Raw genomic sequence first — 18,173 nt, 5'->3', positions numbered from 1 at the left:
TGTAAGCAGGTTTGGTTCTGCCTTAAGTGGTAGAGAAAGTCGGCATATAAAAACCAACTCTTCTTCTTCTTCTTCTTCAGACCAGCCCATGCTGAACAATCCACTCACACAATTCATTCATTACTCCATCAATGAACGGATTAAAATCCAGTATCCTATACTGGAGGATATTTCTATCAAATGGCTCGTAGCTATGGCATTCTTAGCTAAGGATGGAAGCTCCATGTTTTTCACTTACTGTTTTATGACTTCTGTTTTATTACTGTTTATCACTACTTAGGCAGTGGCTTTTGTTATACTGTAATAGCCATTGGCTATTTACAATAAATTTCTACCTGTGGGTAAAGTGTCATCAAGTTGTAGCGGACGTACAGTGACCCCGGCGTAGGGTTTTCAAGACAAAAGACGTTCAGAGGTGGCTTGCCATTGCCTGCCTCTGCATAGTGACCCTGGACTTCCTTGGTGGTCTCCCATCCAAATACTAACCAGGGACGACCCTGCTTAGCTTCTGAGATCTGACGAGATCAGGCTAGCCTGGGCTGTCCAGGTCAGGGGGGAAAGAATTCTACCTCCTCACCCTATTATCAGATGCTGAGAATAAAGGGACAGGCCAAGCCAGTCAACATCTTGCCTTGGTTGAAAGCTTCCCTTCGTCATCTGGTGGTGTAGTGGTTAAGAGCGGTGGTTTGGAGTGGTGGACTCTGATCTGGAGAACTGGGTTTGATTCCCCACTCCTCCACATGAGTGGTGGAGGCTAATCTGGTGAACTGGACTTGTTTCCCCGTTCCTACACACGAAGCTAGCTGGGTGACCTTGGACAAGTTACAGCTCTGTTAGAGCTCTCTCAGCCCCACCTGCCTCACAGGGTGTCTGTTGTGGGGAGGGGAAGGGAAGATGATTGTAAGCCGGTTTGAGTCTCCCTTAAGTGGTAGAGAAAGTCGGCATATAAAAACCAACTCTTCTTCTTCTTCTTCTATATTGATTTATTTTATGTAATAAAAATACATGGAGTAAAAATTAGAAAAATAGTTAAAGCAGATAGTATAGATAAAACCTGGGATTTTTACTACGCATAAAGATATTTAACAAGCTCATACCAAGGACATAATTAAATAACAAGAGCAAGCTTATAATATATAATAAAAAAATCTCTATATTTCAAAAGAGTTACAAAATGTAAGAATAGCCTAACTAATCATCTGTTATGTCATATTGAGGACAGTTCATCCGACAGAGGGAATATATAACCTCGTTTAGTTATTTCTATGATATCTCCAGTTATATCTATTCATATCTATTTATCTCTGCATACCATTTGTCTCTATATGAACCCAGTAATTACTTTAAATGAGAAAGTGAAATATTTTTTTACTAGAGTTAAGAGATGGGTAGCTAATTCCGGAGCTTTGCGGCCAAGGTGCCGCTGCACCACCTCCAAAGAGGTTTCCCGGCCACCAAAGGGCTAAAAAAAAGCCTTTTAAAAATCTATTTTCCCCCATTGAAAACCGCAAGGTAACGCTGTTGGTGGAGGGGACATTCCCAGACTGGAGGGGCTTAGGAAGCTGACTAATGTCTGCTCTGCCCTCGGGAATGCCCCCCCCCCCCATGCAGGCACCACTTTTCTCTTCCAGGTTTTAGGTCCCGAAGAGACTGCAGTGGTGGGGGAACGGTGTGCACCTCTGTGGCACCCTGGCGCCGACGGAACTGCCCCCACCACCTGTGTAGGTGCCTCTTATCCCGCAATAAGAGAGCGCTTACGCTGGCGTCAAGATCAAGCCGCCTCCAAAGAACTTTCAACCCATTTCCAAAGTAAGTAATTCCAAGTAATATGCATTAAAAATATTAAATGTTAACAGACCCTCAGACCTAGTTTTGAGAACAATATGAGTAATAGTTTCCATTTATCCTGAAGCGCCTTCCTTGGTCTTTTGTTCACACGGCTTGTCAACCTATGTCATCTGGCCTGATCATTGTCCACATCCCGGACAAAATATGAGTTGGCCTAGCGTGGCACTTACTCAGTCTTCTCCCTCTTACTGTGTTGGTCTTATCTATCTGTCTTTCCTATTGCAGGTACAGCCCTTTTGCCACTTGTTCCCTCTCCCTTTGAAGATTTTTACCTAGGCAAACTCTATACCCAACGCACCTTGGCTAAAAAAGAGCAGAAGATACGCTTCTACGTTGGATTGTCTGCCACTTCTCTGGGCTCAGGAGGCATTAGCGCTATTGTGTGTCCCTTGTGCGCATACAACCTTGAAGGACATGGACCAAAGGAGCTTCTGTCATTTTTCAACAGGTTAGCTGCATTGCGGTCAGAGACGAATAATGGGTGGGAATGGTGTTTGACAAATCCTCTTCGGTGTTGGGAAAAACCCTGTAAAATGCAGCTCTGGGTTGACTTTTGGGGCATCTGAAAGAGCTTCTGGGTGTGTTTCTTTTTAAAATATGGCACCTTGAATGACAAGTAGGGTTGTGCAAAAAACAAAAAGTAATTGGGAAAATTCAGGTATATTGAAACATTTTCGGGAATCCCAAATATTCCTGAATTTTCATACCGGCATGGTTTTTTTCGGGAATCCAAAGAAATTTGGCTCCATTATAGCCTATGGGAAATCTTTCCATGGCTCTGGAGGAGCTGTTTTTAAGGTAGAGGCACCAAATTTTCAGCATAGGTGCTGGTGATTCTCTTCAGAAGAAAATCCAAGTTTGGTAAAGATTGGGTCAGGGGGTCTAATTTATGGGGCCCCAAAGGGGGTGCCCCATCCATCCTCCATTGTTTCCATTGGAGGAAAAATGGGGGCCTATAAAATTGGACCCCTTGACCCAGTATTTTTGAGTCACCACACCTAAAAAAGGAAATTGCAGAGCTTCAGAAGGTGCAGAAAAGAGCGACCAAAAGAATCAAAGGCCTAGAACAACATGACATGATAAAGGTCTATGCGATTATACATGGTGTGGAGAGAGCGAACAATGAGAAGCTTTTCTCCCTCTCACATAATACTAGAACACGGGATCATCTGCTGAAGCTGAAGGGTGAGAGATTCAAAACAGACAAAAGGAAGTATTTCTTCACACAATGCATAGTTAAGTTGTGGAACTCCCTGCCCCAGGATGTGGTAATGGCTGCCAACTTGTAAGGCTTTAAGAGGGGAGTGCACAAGTTCATGGAGGAGAGGGCTATCCATGGCTACTAGTCAGAAATGGACACTAGTCATGATGCATACCTATCCTCTCCAGTCTCAGAAAAGCATGCCTATTATATTAGGTGCTGTGGAACATAGGCAGGATAATACTGCTGCAGTCATCTCGTTTGTGGGCTTTCTGGTTGGCCACTGTGTGAACAGGCTGCTGAACTTGATAGACCTTGGTCTGATCCAGCAGGGCATTTTGTATGTTCTTATGTTCGTAAGTGGAAATGGGTAGAAATTGCCAATTTAGTCTGGATCCAACCCATGGTCTCCCTGCTGCATGTTGCTTGTGTAATCCTTTCTCTTTCCCTGGGCCTTTAATGCTGGAGATTTCATGCAGGAATGAGCCTTTAAACCAACACAGGTGTATTTGAGTAACACCCACATGGATCACAAGGGATTAGCTAGGCATACCGCATATGGCTGCATTGCTCATGATATCCATTTCTGTAACTCTTTCCACCCCCCCTTCCCTATTTTAAAAAGGGAAAGCAGCCTTGCAGGCTGCAATTCAAAACAGAGGAACAGCAAGGAGAGGGGCGGCTTAACCCCTTTTTTCCTAGTGTTTTCCAGATTTTAAAAAAATGCTTACCTGATTAAAAAAATCTGCAGTTTAACTAGACCCGGTCTGCCAGAGCCAGGGTAACTCAGATGTCTGTTTGGTTTTATGATAAAATTGCATTTGTCCATTTTAGCTTTAAAAAAAAATTCTTCTTGAGCGTGTTCTTTCATGGTAATAGAAGCATAGAAAAATCATCTAAGTAAATAAACATTATCCACTCCTTCTCTGGTTTCTCTTGTTAGTGGGCTTCCTAGAGGCACCTGGTTGGCCACAGCTGGAGTTGATGGGCCTTGGTCTGATCCAGCAGGGTTTTTCTTATGTTCTTCTGTTCAGTATGGTACAGGGGTTAGCAGGGTTGCCAACTTCCAGGTAGCACCTGGAAATCTCTCACTATTACAGACAACCCCTAGAGAAAACGGCTGTTTTGGAGGGTGGAGTCTATGAAATTATACCCCATTGAAGTCCCTCCATTCCCCAAGCCCTGCTCTTCCCAGGCTCCACCCCCCAAAATCTCCAGGTATTTCCCAACCCAGAGCTGGCAACCCTAGGGATTAGGGTGTTTGCCTCAGACCAGGAAACCCAGTTCAAATCCCTGCTCATTGGGAAGTTTGTTGGGTGACCTTGGACCAGCTGTTCTCCCTCAGCCTAACTTACCTCAGTTGTTGTGAGGGTAAGATGGAAGAGGGGATAAACAGGTAAACTCCCACTGATAACTGATAAGTTGGGATTCTAGCCGCAATGTTTGTCACCTGACATTGTTTTTGCCTCAGAATTGGTTATTGGACTTTGGCTCAGCGCCCAACCTCAGCCTGTTCACCTCTCAAAGACGGTAGACTTGCAAAAAACCCAAACTTGACAGGAATAAAACTGCTTTATTGCTGAAACTCTGCCGATTTTAATACTGATAATGTAATAATCAATGGTAAATGTATTCACTCCCTTCCTATGGGGATGATTTACTGAGCATATCCTCCTTTCTTCGCCCCTAATTATGTTGATATCTCCATTTTTTGGATTAAATCAAAGGTTTCATGAATGCTGCAGCCTTACTGAAGGTGAAAATACAGTTTGATTCCTTGAAGCAAATTTCTTCCTCCTTGACCTGCCTGGAGACGAGCATGAGAGAAAAACCCTCATTTAAAAAAAAAATTCAATTCTGGGATTTTAATCCTTAATTAGCAACATCATTTTGATTAAAGGAGACTTTAGAGAATTAAGGCTGAAGCCCAATCTGAAAGAGAGCTCAGGAGAATGTATTGTCCTGCGGTCCCAGTAATTTAGAGTTTTTATTTAATCAAAGTGACAATTCTGGCGTTGATTACAAAGGAGATGTAATACCTATAAGAGTTATCCTTGGAGTGATACATATGGGGTGTTGCTTGGGGCTTTTGGCAAGTGATAAAAATCCATTTCTATTGTACTTTGAGGGAAGAACTCATTTATTATCTTAAATCTAACAAAACGAGGCTCGGACTTTGGCTTTGGTGTGTACAATTGTAGGAAACACATTCTTTATGTTATTAAGGAAATCTGTATGCTGCCTCTCCAGACCTTTTGGAGGCGCCTCACAACTAAACCTATAAAATCAAACTAATCAAGGCAATAAACAAATCATGCAATAAAACAAGTCAGTAAAACAAGCCCATCTTGTAGAATAAATAAATAGAGATCAATAAAAAGAAGCCAAGGTGGTCTTAAAAAAAGCAGGCCATAAAAACATATAACAGGGCAGGCTAGCATGATGATGTTAATAAATCAATCCTTGGACTAGAAACAGAGCTCAGACTGCCAAGCCCCCAGCTGAGGTGGGAGAGCCCCTGTCCCAGAGGTCCTGTTACCTGCCACTGCTCAGACTAGCATTAAGGGGGATGATGTCACTTCTGGGGATAACCCGGAAGCAATGGCAGTAGTCCTAGGCTTGGTTCGAAATTCTGTGGTTTTGCCATAGAGTTTCCGGTGATTCCTAGAGCTACCACCATGGCTTTCAGGTTTTCCCAGGAAGTGATGTCATCACACAAATCCCCTTCCCCCAACACTCCTGATGGTTGCCAGGTTCAGACTGGCAATCCTAAGAAGATATGGTTGCCAACCTCCAGGTGGTGCCTGGAGATCTCCTGAAATTCCAACTGATCAACGGACTATAGAGAAACTGGTTGCTTTGGTGGGTGGACTCTATGGCATTATACCCTTCTGAGGCCCCTCCTACTCCAAATGTTTCCTTTTCCAGGCTCTACCAACATATCTCCAGGAATTTCCCATCCCAAAGTTGGCAACTTTGTAAGCAGACTATAAACAACTAGAAAGAAATCCCTTAATTAAACTCTCTCCACCCCATGCATAATTTTATAAATCTCTATCATGTCTCCTCTTGGTGGTCTCTTTTCTAAACTGAGAAGTCCCAGACTCATTCTGTTCCAACCCCCTAATCGTCTTGGTTTGCCCTTCTGTACTTTTCGCAGTTCTGCTATGTCCTTTTTGAGATACAGTGACCAGAAATGCACACAGTATTCCGAATGAAGCTACACTTTATTTTCTGTCCCTTTCCTAATGATTCCCAACATAGAGTCTGCCTTTTTTTTTCATCACTGCAGCACACTGGGCTGACAATTTCATTGAAACAAACAAAATAAAAAACAGTCTCAAAAAATCCTGTAAATATTGGGCATTTACAAGGAAGATTGTGAGCTAGTGTTTGTAGGCTCCCAGAGAGTGTCCCCCCTTCCCCTTGTTTTTGCATCTCAGGGGAGTCCTATGAGCTTGCCAGGCTGCTTCTATCAGTTTCAAGTTTCTTTGTCAGTTTCCAGAGGTGTTTTTTTCCCTTCTTTACAAGAGTTGCTTTGTGTTCCCTTCTGGGTTTTCACAGTGTTAGTCACTGCTCAGTTCTTGGATTTGTTCTTCTCTGGTTTGACCTTAGTCCTGTTGAGAGCTTGCATTGCCAAAGTGGCACTGAGCTCTGCTGGGCATTATGTAAATTGCCATTAATTCTGCTGGGTTTGCAAAATACCTTCTTCTGTTTCCACTCCAGAGATCCTCTAGTTTGACATTAGTCCTGTTGAGCTTGCACTGCCAGAATGCCCATGGGTTTGACAACATATGTAATGTGTAACTAGTCAGCAGTTTGGACATAGATTAGACTGATCTAAAGTGACAGCTAGTGTCATGTGACTAAGCCAGCCAGAACCGGTTTAGGTGGCGTGAGCAGCCTGAGAAGGGAATTTCCAGAATGACTCACCATGACACAGCAATTGTATATGTCAATTGTATGGATGTAAATGTATATAAGTCCATGATATATGTACAGAAGTGTGGTGGAGAGAAAATAGATGTTTGGCGGAGCCGTTTGTTAGAGAAAACTGTATCCTGTCTGTGTAAATATTGTAAATAAATTGTATAAAGCTGTCCTGGTGTGGACTGAATTGCTGCCAGGTATACTCCTGCATTCCAGCTCAGCTGTGCGCATCAGGGTTATGGGCCCAGATAGACTGCACTGAGAGCTGGAGGTTCTACTGGAGTTGGTGAGCAATTACTTGATGAATGTCTTCAGAAGCCAGTGACGCTGAGGAACTGGAAACACAGTCCAAAGACACATCTATTGAGTCTGACAGCAAGTCAGCGGAGGAACCAGAGGTGAATAATCAGCAGCTGCCGGTGAGCGAGAAAGCCATGGCACAGGCTAATTTTACCTTGATGGTGGATAAACTGACTGCGGACAGTTACACCGTATGGTCGCTAAGAATGGAGTATTATCTCAAACGGGAGTCATTATGGACGTTTGTAGATTCTCCCCCACAAGCTCCTACTGCAGATGAACTGTTAAAGGACCAGAAGGCATTAGCAACGGTGATTCTAAGCGTGGCTGATGACCAACTAGTCCATGTGGCAGGCAAGGGCACGGCAAAAGAGGCTTGGGATAGCCTAAAAACTGTCTATGTACAAGACACAGCCGGTTCCCTGATATCTCTGATGAGAAGGCTCTATAGGACTGTAATACAGCCTCAACCGACGGTGAGAGCTCATTTAAATTCACTTGCAACTTATTTCCAATTGCTGGCACAGAGGGGAAAACAAATACCTGACCAGGATCAAGTTTTCATTGTGTTAAGCTCCCTGACTGAGAGATTTGGCCCGCTCATATCTGCGTTGGAATCCGTTGACGCGGCCAAATTAACGTGGGGGTATGTAACTGGGAGACTGCTTGAAGAAGAGTCTCGTTATCAGCAAAGGGAGTTGGCAGTCGTCCAGACCGGGAGCAGTGCCAAGTCAGAAGCAAGTTATCACAGCAGCTGCAGGCCCAAGGTCATTGAAACCTGTAAGCCGGGAAATGTAGCATGTGAGGAGATGTTTTACCTGTGGATCTACAGAGCATTTGAAAAGATTTTGCCCAGCAGCAAAGAAAAGCAGAGGAGGGAAGAAACTTTCATCCAACTATACCCAGCAAGCAACAGTGGTGAGATTGGCAGCAGACAGCAAGCAAGAGACATGGATTATCGACTCTGGAGCTTCAGCTATCTTTGTAAATGATAAGAAACTGTTAATGAACTCACAGCAATCGTCTTTGGGACATGTAAGTTTGGCAGATGGACGTTCAGCTACTGTAACATGCCAAGGGAGTGTGATGTTTGAGTGTCTAGATCATTGTTTTGATAATATTCTCTGCATACCCTCCCTAGAGACAAACTTACTTAGTATAAGTGTCTTAGATGCAGCTGGATTCTGTGTAACGTTTAAGGATAAGAGCTGAAATATTCTAAAAGAGAACAAGGTGATGGCAGTGGGAAAGCTCACAGACAGTGTATATGTGCTTGGGAATAAATCAGTTAAAGCACAAGCTGTTACAAATAAGAGTCCCCATCACAAATGCATTCATTTATTGCATCGCAGGTTAGCTCACATTGGCTGGGGCACTTTAAATAAAACTCTTGCCCTGTTAGGCAAAGAGAAAGTGGAAGGCTGTAAGACATATCTGGATTGTGATGTGTGTAAGCAAAGCAAGTCAAAAGCACATCCAGTGGCCAAGAAAAGTGAAAGAATGTCTGATACTCCTTTAAAGATTGTACACACCGATTTAGTGGGCCCGTTCCCAAATAGCATTTCTAAGAGAAGATTTCTGCTTGTCTTAGTTGATGATGCCACAAGGTTTACATGGGTGTACCCACTGGTGAAAAAATCAGAAGTGTGTGAAACAATAAAAATGTGGGCAAAGAATGTACAAAGACAACTAGGGCATAGTATTTGTAAAATCCAAAGTGATTTTGGTGGGGAGTACATGTCTGGTGAACTGGATAAGTGGTTTAAAGCCCAAGGGATAGAACATAGAGTTGCTAACGTGGCCATGCCACAGGAGAATGGAGTGGCCGAAAGAAAGGCTGGAATATTGCAAACCATGATCAAATCAATGTTGGCTGATGCACAAATGTCTATGGTGTTTTGGGCTGAAGCAGCCAAGAATGCATGCTATATATTGAATAGATTTTGGACCAGTGCAACTGATAATATTCCCTATAAGGCTTTATATGGTAAAAATCCTAGCTTGGATCATATCAGGATTTTTGGTTCTTAGGCATGGGTTAATATCCCACTGAAGCAATGTAGAAAAGGTGGTGCCAGGGCCAAAAAGTTAACATTTCTGGGATATCAAACAGGAATGAAAGCTTACAGATTTGCTGACAATTCACTGAGTTTCAGTCGATCAGCTAATTTCTGTGAGGATGCTAATTGGGCCAAGGTACGTGAAAATGAAATACCATCTACTGTGTTATTGCCTATGCATAGTGAAACAGAAAATATGCCAGAAATAAAGCAGGAGGTACAGGCACAAGTGCATTCAGATTCAGAGAGTGTGCAAAGTGCAGACCAAGGTACAGATCAGAGGGAATTACCTAGGGTATCCTCTAGATCAACAAAAGGTATCCCCCCTCAGAGGTATGGCGTGGTAAATCATGTATTTGTGAAGGTGCCAAATAGTTACAATGAGATGTTAACTATGGATACTGAACAGAAAAATGCTTGGCTGAGAGCTATGGAGGCGGAATATAACTCTTTGGTGTCTAATAAGGTGTTTTCATTGTCTGAGTTACCAACTGACAGAAAAGCTTTGGGATGTCGATGGCTGTATAAACTCAAAAACCTGCCGGATGGCAATGTCAAATGCAAGGCAAGACTTGTAGCTAGGGGTTTTGCGCAGATTGAAGGGCAGGATTGTTATGAATCATATGCACCCACTATTCGCATGGAGACAATTCGAATAGCATTAACCAAAGCAGTAACTGAGGGAATGTTTGTGAATCATTTTGATTTTGACACAGCTTACTTAAATGCACCCATAAAGGAAGAGCTGTATTTAGAGCAAATTCCTGGATTTGAGTGTCAAAATACACAAACAGTGCTAAGGTTACACAAGGCGTATGGTTGAAGCAATCAGGACATGCCTAGAATATGTGTTTGAAATATGCTTTGACTAAGAAAGGGTTTAAACAAAGTGTATCAGATCCTTGTCTGTATAGTATAAGTATATATAATCAAACCTGTTACTTACTCATTTTTGTGGATGATGTGTGTATAATATATCATACAAAAGAACAGTTAAAGTGGTTTGAAGAAACTATACAGGAATCATTTAAAATGAAGCATCTCGGGCCAATTCAAAACTACCTGGGAGTGCATGTAACAAGAAATGCAGATGGTTGGTTTGAGTTGAGCCAAGAAACCAAAATCAGTGAATTACTGAATAAGTATGGCATGAGTGAAGCTCATGAAGTTACAACCCCTATGACAACCAGCTATAATAGAGAGCCGGATAGTGAATTGTTCCAGCACAAACAGCTGTATCAATCTTTAGTGGGATCACTATTATATATTTGTTGTTGGACAAGGCCTGATATATGTATTGCAATACATTGGTTGTGCAGAAAACTAGCTTGTCCTTATCAGAAGGTTTGGGTGGCAGCTAAAAGAGTTCTCCGGTACTTAAAGGGGACAATGTCACACAAACTGATGCTAAAGGCAAATGACCAAACAGCTTTGAAATGTTACAGTGATGCTAGTTGGGGTGAATACATTGATGGGAAATCTACATCAGGGTATGTGATATATGTATTGGGAGCATTGATACAATGGAAGTCCATAAAACAGACTCATGTGTCAACAAGTTCATGTGAAGCGGAGTATTCAGCATTAAGTGACTGCATAGTTCAAACAGAGTGGTGTATGCAATTGCTGAAAGACTTAAATGTGAACTGTCAACTACCAATAAAGATAATGTGTGATAATACTGCAGCACAACAACTAGCACAGGATCAAGGTGTGCGTACCAGAAGTAAGCACTTTAACATAAGATATCAGAATGTACGAAATGCCATGAGCAATGGATATGTAAAATTACAGTATTGTAACACTGATGAAAATGTGGCAGATATTTTCACAAAATGTTTATCTGCAGAAAAATTTCAAGTTCTGAGGAAAAAATTGAGTATGTCTAACTTTGACTAGGGAGGCGTGACAACATATGTAATGTGTAACTAGTCAGCAGTTTGGACATAGATTAGACTGATCTAAAGTGACAGCTAGTGTCATGTGACTAAGCCAGCCAGAACAGGTTTAGGTGGCGTGAGCAGCCTGAGAAGGGAATTTCCAGAATGACTCACCATGACACAGCAATTGTATATGATTGGTCAATTGTATGGATGTAAATGTATATAAGTCCATGATATATGTACAGAAGTGTGGTGGAGAGAAAATAGATGTTTGGCGGAGCCGTTTGTTGGAGAGAACTGTATCCTGACTGTAAATATTGTAAATAAATTGTGTAAAGCTGTCCTGGTGTGGACTGAATTGCTGCCAGGTATACTCCTGCATTCCAGCTCAGCTGCGCGCGTCAGGGTTCTGCTGGGCTTGTGCACATGAACACATGAATCAGACCCTTGGTTCATCAAAGTCAGTATGGTCTACTCAGACCGGCAGTGGCTCTCCATGGTCTCAGGCAGAGCTCATATCACCTACTTGCCTAGTCCCTTTAACTGGAGATTCCAGGGATTGAACCTGAGACCTTCTGCATGCCAAGCAGATGCTCTATCACTGAGCCACAGGTCCTCCCTAACTGCACATTGCAGTTGGTTCTGCTGGGCTTGCAAAAGTGCACCCCCACCCTCAGTTTCTACTGTGGAGATTCTCTGGTTTGGCATTACTTGTGTTGAGCTTGCACTGCCGGAGTGCCCCTATGTTCTTCTGGGCTTCTTCACATTGCCATGGGTTCTGCTGGGCTTGCAAGAGTGCCTCTCCGTCCAGTTTCCACTGCAGAGATTCTCTGGTTTGATTTTGGTTCTGTTTGGCTTGGCACATTGGCTTGTGGTTCTACAGGAAATATTGGGTTCTGCAATGGTTCTGTTGGGTTTGTTGTGTTAGTTCTTCCATGGGAGGCATGATTTGACCTGTGATTGCTGATTGCAGGCTTAGCTTTTGCCTGGAAGCAGCCTGGAGGTTTTTTTTTTTTTTTCCTTTTTCTTTTTTTCCTTCATAACAAATAATGGAGGATGGCTGGGGGCACCCTATTCAGGAGGCCATAGAATTGGACCCCTTGGTCCAATCTAATTGAAATTTGGAGGTTATTTAAAGGACAGGCACCAGCAGCTCCACTGAAGTTTTGATACCTGTACCTTCAAAAACAACCCCTTCCCAGCCACCTGGAAAGTTTCCCCATAAGGAATAATGGACCTGAAAAATTCAGATTCCTGTAACAAAAACCTCAAATCTGAATACCATATTGGTATTAGACTATTGGGAATATTAGGAATACCAATATTTTGGGGTCCAACATACCCAAAGGAACAAGCAAAAAGGGAAGAAAAAGAAAAAAACTCAACCTGAACTAAACCAAGAACCTGAAAGTTGAGCTGAAAGTTATTGCTAACTTTCCAACATTGTTGATAAAAAAAAATTATATTGGTTCCACCTGGCTGAGGCCAAAGCCAGAAAGGCTCTGGCTCTGGCCAAGAACAGCCATACACTCTTTGGGCCAGGGACCACCAGCAAGTTGTTCCTAGTTGAACGAACGTTCTCTGGGGGCTATCAGGGGAAGCCCTTTGCCTCTGTGCTGTTCCTTGGCCTTTCAGGGCAACTGATTGGCCACTGTGTGAGACAGCACACTTGACTACATGGCCCCACTGTCTGATCCAGCAGGGCTCTTCTTATACTCCTGTGGGGGATTGTCCACACTACAGACTTAAACTGGTTTCACAGTCATTCTGTCTCCCTGCACCGATGTTGAAGTTCAAAAAGTGCTGCATAAGTTATAAGAACATAAGGAAGGGCATGCTGGATCAGACCAAGGCCCATCAAGTCCAGCAGTCTGCTCACACAGTGGCCAACCAGGTGCCTCTAGGAAGCCCACAAACAAGACAACTGCAGCAGCATTGTCCTGCCTGTGTTCCAAAGCACCTAATATAACAGACATGCTCCTCTGATCATGGAGAGAATAGGTATGCATCATGACTAGTATCCATTTTTACTAGTAGCTATGAATAGCCCTCTCCTCCATGAATATGTCCTTCCTCTCTTAAAGCCTTCCAAGTTGGTAGCCATCACCACATCCTGGGGCAGGGAGTTCCACAATTTAACTATGCTTTGTATGATGATTAGCCCAGAAGTGCTTCCCCTATCGGTTCAATAAGCAGTTTAAGGACAGAACTGGACAAACCCTGAACACCTGGCTACTGCCAAAAGTGGTTATCCAGAGTTCTGTCCCCCGCTCCTCCTGGGTTACAGGCATTAATGAGTTAAGTGACATGATGTCATCACCGCGACCAGTTTCTCTGCTTCCCCTCTTCTATCTCATTGGTTGCTGTGGGGAGGGGCTTGTGGCATGGAATGGTACTATGCAATTCAGCAAAAAGGAGGGAAACTGTACTGCCTTATACTGAATCAGACTCTTGATCCTTTAAGGTCAATATTGTCTACTTGGACTGGCAGCAGCTCTCCAGGGTCTTAGGCTGAGGTCTCTCACTTCAGCTGCTATCTGATTCTTTAAATTGGAGGTGCCAGGGATTGAACCTGGAGCTTTCTGCATGCCAAGCAGATGCTCTACCGCTGAGCCACCGCCCCTTTCAATGGGGCAATTGTCACATCATTTTTTCTTGCTGTTGCAGTGCCTTCTTCTGCTTCAAATCTCTGCTCTTATCAACTGAGCATGTTAAGTTCTCTTCGTTTTCTGGAGCCAAAGGAGGCTGTTAATTTCCTTGTTGGCAGATTTAATACTCTTTTTTTTCTTTAAGCGAAACCTTACTGGATAACTCCCACAGCTTCATTTGACTCAAATGTTTTAAAAACGGGCTAAAAAATAATTTCCGTTGCAATTCTCAGGGCTTGGGGAGGGGAGGGGAGGTGACCTTGGTGAATGGGAATCTCAATTCCTGGCACTGGGGTGTTCTGCTTGCATCCTTGACAGCTGCCAGAGGATTCTCAGCAGTACTAAATCCACTCAAATTGGATCTGTCATGGTTTCTGTCCTTTGGCTGCCATCCGTATTCCTCGAGGCTCAGCACGCAGATGGAGTCCTCTGACTCGGCCCCAGTCGTTCTCTTCTCTAACGAGATGAGAGACAGTTTCGTTCAGAGTTAAAACCAACTTGGGGGTTCCTGTATTCTCGAGGCATCCCATGCTGAAAGGTTAGGTCCCTACCTGTGGAGACCTTAAGCACTCTTGACCTTAACTTACGGAGCTCTCAGCCCATTTCAGAATTAGAGCTGTTGGCATGCTTAAGGAAAGCAAAGTTGATTAATTTCATGGGTTTTAATCTGTTAATTTGCTGCATTTGCATAAAGTTGCACAGGCAAATGATAGTTTTGAAGGGACAGGAGAAAGCATGCTTTCTTTCGAGACAATGCATGGGTATGCTGTGGCGAGCCTCTTCTTGGAAGAGGCATCTTCTCTTGTTTGGGCCAGAATGGGGAATACCTCTTCTAAGGGGGGTAGTTTGGCATCTGCGGTTTTTATATTAAAATAAGATGCTCCTTTAAAAAAAAAAAAACACTTGTGGGCTGTTCAAATTAACACACAGGGATATCTCAAATTATCCTGTATACGTGAGGTTTTCATGTAGAAGTTGGAATGGAGTTCTGCTTTTCCAGAAAGCATAGGGTATGGGAAGTGATTGTAGGAGGAAAGGGGTATTCATGGCTACTAGTTAAAATGGATACTAGTCATGATGCATACCTATTCTCTCCAGGATCAGAGGAGCATGCCGAATATATTAGGTGCTGTGGAACACAGGCAGGATGGTGCTGCTGCAGTCGTTTGGGGAGGGGAGGGACTTCAATGCCATAGAGTCCAGTTGCCAAAGCAGCCATTTTTTTCCAGGTGAACTGATTTCTTTCGGCTGGAGATCAGTTGTAAGAGCAGGAGAGCTCCAGCTAGTACCTAGAGGTTGGCAACCCTATTACCAGGTCCCCCTTGACATTTTACTACCCTTTATGCAGCTTATTACGTATAAGTGCAAAGCCCTTTGCGATATTTATTGTTTATAGCATCCTAATGGCAAGATGGTATTGTTCCTGTTTTACAGATTATGAACTAATCTAAGACTAAAATATATGGTGTTGCACAGTGACTGCCAAGACACATGATAATCAACAATCAGAGAATCACACACCTCGGACCATCCAGTAGATGTTGGTATCAATGTGTTGGATCCATTAATGTCTGATAAAAATTCACAGGTCACAAGTAATGTTGCTTTTGTATATAAAGTTCGCCGCAAGTACAATGGAAAAAATGTTAAATGAATCTAAATTCAAATTTTATATTCATATTTTTACTGTATTTTATTTTAGTTTTTATAGATTTATTTATAGACTCCATTGTTACTGGAATTATACCAGTGGTAAAACGGTCTCACTATTATCATGAATTAGTCTTCCGGTGTTGCCCGGTCGAAAATTGTTTTCTTCTTCACTTGAATGTTTTATATTTGTGAATATGCATTTTACTGGTCCAAGACTGTAACAAAAGTAAAAGTAAAGATCTAACCCAGTGAGATCAGGACTAAGATTTCCAAGTCCAACTGTATTGCCATTTCACAGCTAATATACGCTATTTTTTTTAGTAGTATAATGTCTTCCATCTCTCTTTTTAGACAAGGTTACCTACCTCGAGTATTATTCTGTCAGGGTCTCTCCCCCCTCCCTCATCTTAATAGCCACGTTTATAACCTTGTTTTGGCTCTTTCCAATAAGATGAGTCATCTAAAAATTTTTTCCCCAAGTCAATAATTCAAGTCCGTAGGTGACCTTAAAGGAATGATTCTATTTTATTTTAAGGCAGCCTTCTTCTTCTTCTCTCCAAACGTGGGCCGTGCATATGTCAAGGAGGAACTTCATTTGCATTTCTTCACCCAGCTATAATTTTGACAATTGGCAGTTGACCAAAGATGGAGAGAGGGAGGGGGGGAGTCATCTGGAGAGCTATGTAGACTTTTTGAGAACTGTAATTAAGTAGCACAGATTAGTTCAAGGTCGGAGGAGCAGAACACTGGAGCCGAGAACTTCAGGAGAAAAGGATGTGGAGAGAAGCCTGGCTTGTAAAACACCTTTAATCTGTAGTGGTATTTTTGCCGAGGCACTGAAATGCCTCGTTGTATGAAATGTCGCTATGTCAGTGGGACTGTCACAAAGTGGCTGGACCATGCCAAGGAAAACTGGTGGAGAACACAGCAAAACGCAGGTGGAAAGTACAAAAGCCCTCTTCAGACTCTTTCCCCTCTTTGCTTCTCAGATCCTTTATAGGATGAGTGTGAAGCAGGTGAGGGAATGATCCCTTTGATCTTAAGTGATGAGGCCAAATGCATTGTGGAATAAAAACCTCAGTGGGCAAACCAGATTAGAACATAAGAACATAACAAAGGCCCTGCTGGATCAGACCAAGGTCCATCAAGTCCAGCGGTCTGTTCACACAGTGGCCAACCAGGTGCCTCCAGGAAGCCCACAAACAAGACAGCATTGTCCTGCCTGTGTTCCAAAGCACCTAACATAATAGGCATGCTCCTCTGGTACTGGAAAGAAGAGGTACGCATCATGACTAGTATTCATTTTGACTAGTAGCCATGAATAGCCCTCTCCTCCATGAACATGTCCACTCCCCTCTCAAAGCCTTCCAAGTTGGCTGCCATCACCACATCCTGGGACAGGGAACTCCACAATTTAACTATGCGTTACCAGTCTTTTTGCTTACAAAAGGCACAAACAGTGCCATAGTTGCAATCATGAGAGCTGACCATATCAATATGATCTACTTGAGAGGATGCAGCTGGGGCTCAAGGTGGCAAAATCTATGTAGCACACAATTTTTGAAGCCATGGGAAATACCCAGAACTTCACATGAACACACATGAAGCTGCCTTATACTGAATCAGACCATCCATTTATCAAGGCAAGTATTGCCTGCTCAGACTGGCAGCAGCTCTCCAGGGTGTCAAGCAGAGGTCTTTCAAATCACCTGCTACTTGATCCCTTTTGAGTGGAGGTGCTGGGAATTGAACCGGGGATCTTCTGCATGCCAAGCATATGCTCTACTTCTGAGCTCAGGCCCCTCCCCAACCTCGGAGGTCTGTGTTCCCTGGATAATAAATAAGTCAGAAGGAAAGGTGAGAAGATCCCACTGAGTTCAAATGCTCATTTCGGATATTGTAAGCCTCTTTGAAGATGCGATGGTGAGCTATCAAACAAAAACGTTACCGACAAGGAGAACTAAAACGATCAAAAGGCGGAAGGAGCATCTTCCCAGTAAGAAAAGGCTAAAACATTTATTAGTATGTTTTAGTTTAGAAAAAAAGATGACAGAGTGGCATCGCAGGAGCCTTGTACAGCACAAGAAGGTTATGGTGTGATTGTAAATCAACCTTCCCGCTTAGCCATCAATTAATTTGGAAAGCTTGTACAAGTGCAGTTTCAACTTCCTTTCTATTTTTCACACATGCATAAGCGCTTGTAAAACAGCCTTTTCTGTTTTTCACACTTGCACACCAGTAAAAGAGCTCAAAAAGCACTTTAAGTAGACATGTGAATTCAATCTAAGAAGGGATATGGTAATGGTATATAAAACTGTAGATGGAATAGAAAAAATAAGATATTTTTCTCCCCCTCTGATCACGGTAGGATTTTTTTAAGCATTTGAGAGAAACTCGGTTCCTTGTTTAAAGCTAAAATATCCATTTATCGTGAGCGCGTCAGCACTTACATGGTATAGCGATTCAAACCCACAGGTGTGATAATGCAACAGGTAAAAATAGGTTCTGTATTAGGAAACCAGATTGCTTGGAATTAAGAACCTATAAGGAAAGAAGCCATTTCTAAATCTAACCGAAAAGTAAACTTTTCTTTTGCCCCATGGTGGCATAAAGGAGTGGTTCCCAAACCTTTCGGGCCACCGCCCCCTTG

The 18,173-nt window shown here is 42.9% G+C and overlaps 1 protein-coding gene across 1 annotated transcript in view; it reads left to right on the top strand.

Moving 5' to 3' along the window:
* Positions 1–440: 440 nt before the first annotated feature.
* SLC15A5 (solute carrier family 15 member 5) overlaps positions 441–18,173 on the top strand; it is a gene marked incomplete at its 5' end in the record, with an annotated part of 44,246 nt that continues 26,513 nt past the window's right edge. The window contains 4 exon segments of the mRNA XM_056846601.1: positions 441–462; positions 2,074–2,296; positions 16,397–16,435; positions 16,437–16,539. Coding sequence (XP_056702579.1) covers positions 441–462; positions 2,074–2,296; positions 16,397–16,435; positions 16,437–16,539 — 387 coding nt within the window.

The sequence above is a fragment of the Euleptes europaea genome, chromosome 3, assembly GCF_029931775.1.
Source record: "Euleptes europaea isolate rEulEur1 chromosome 3, rEulEur1.hap1, whole genome shotgun sequence".
NCBI classification, from domain to species: domain Eukaryota; kingdom Metazoa; phylum Chordata; class Lepidosauria; order Squamata; family Sphaerodactylidae; genus Euleptes; species Euleptes europaea.
The sequence above is the reverse complement of the archived record's forward strand: the minus strand, read 5'-3'. Positions and strand labels throughout refer to the sequence as shown.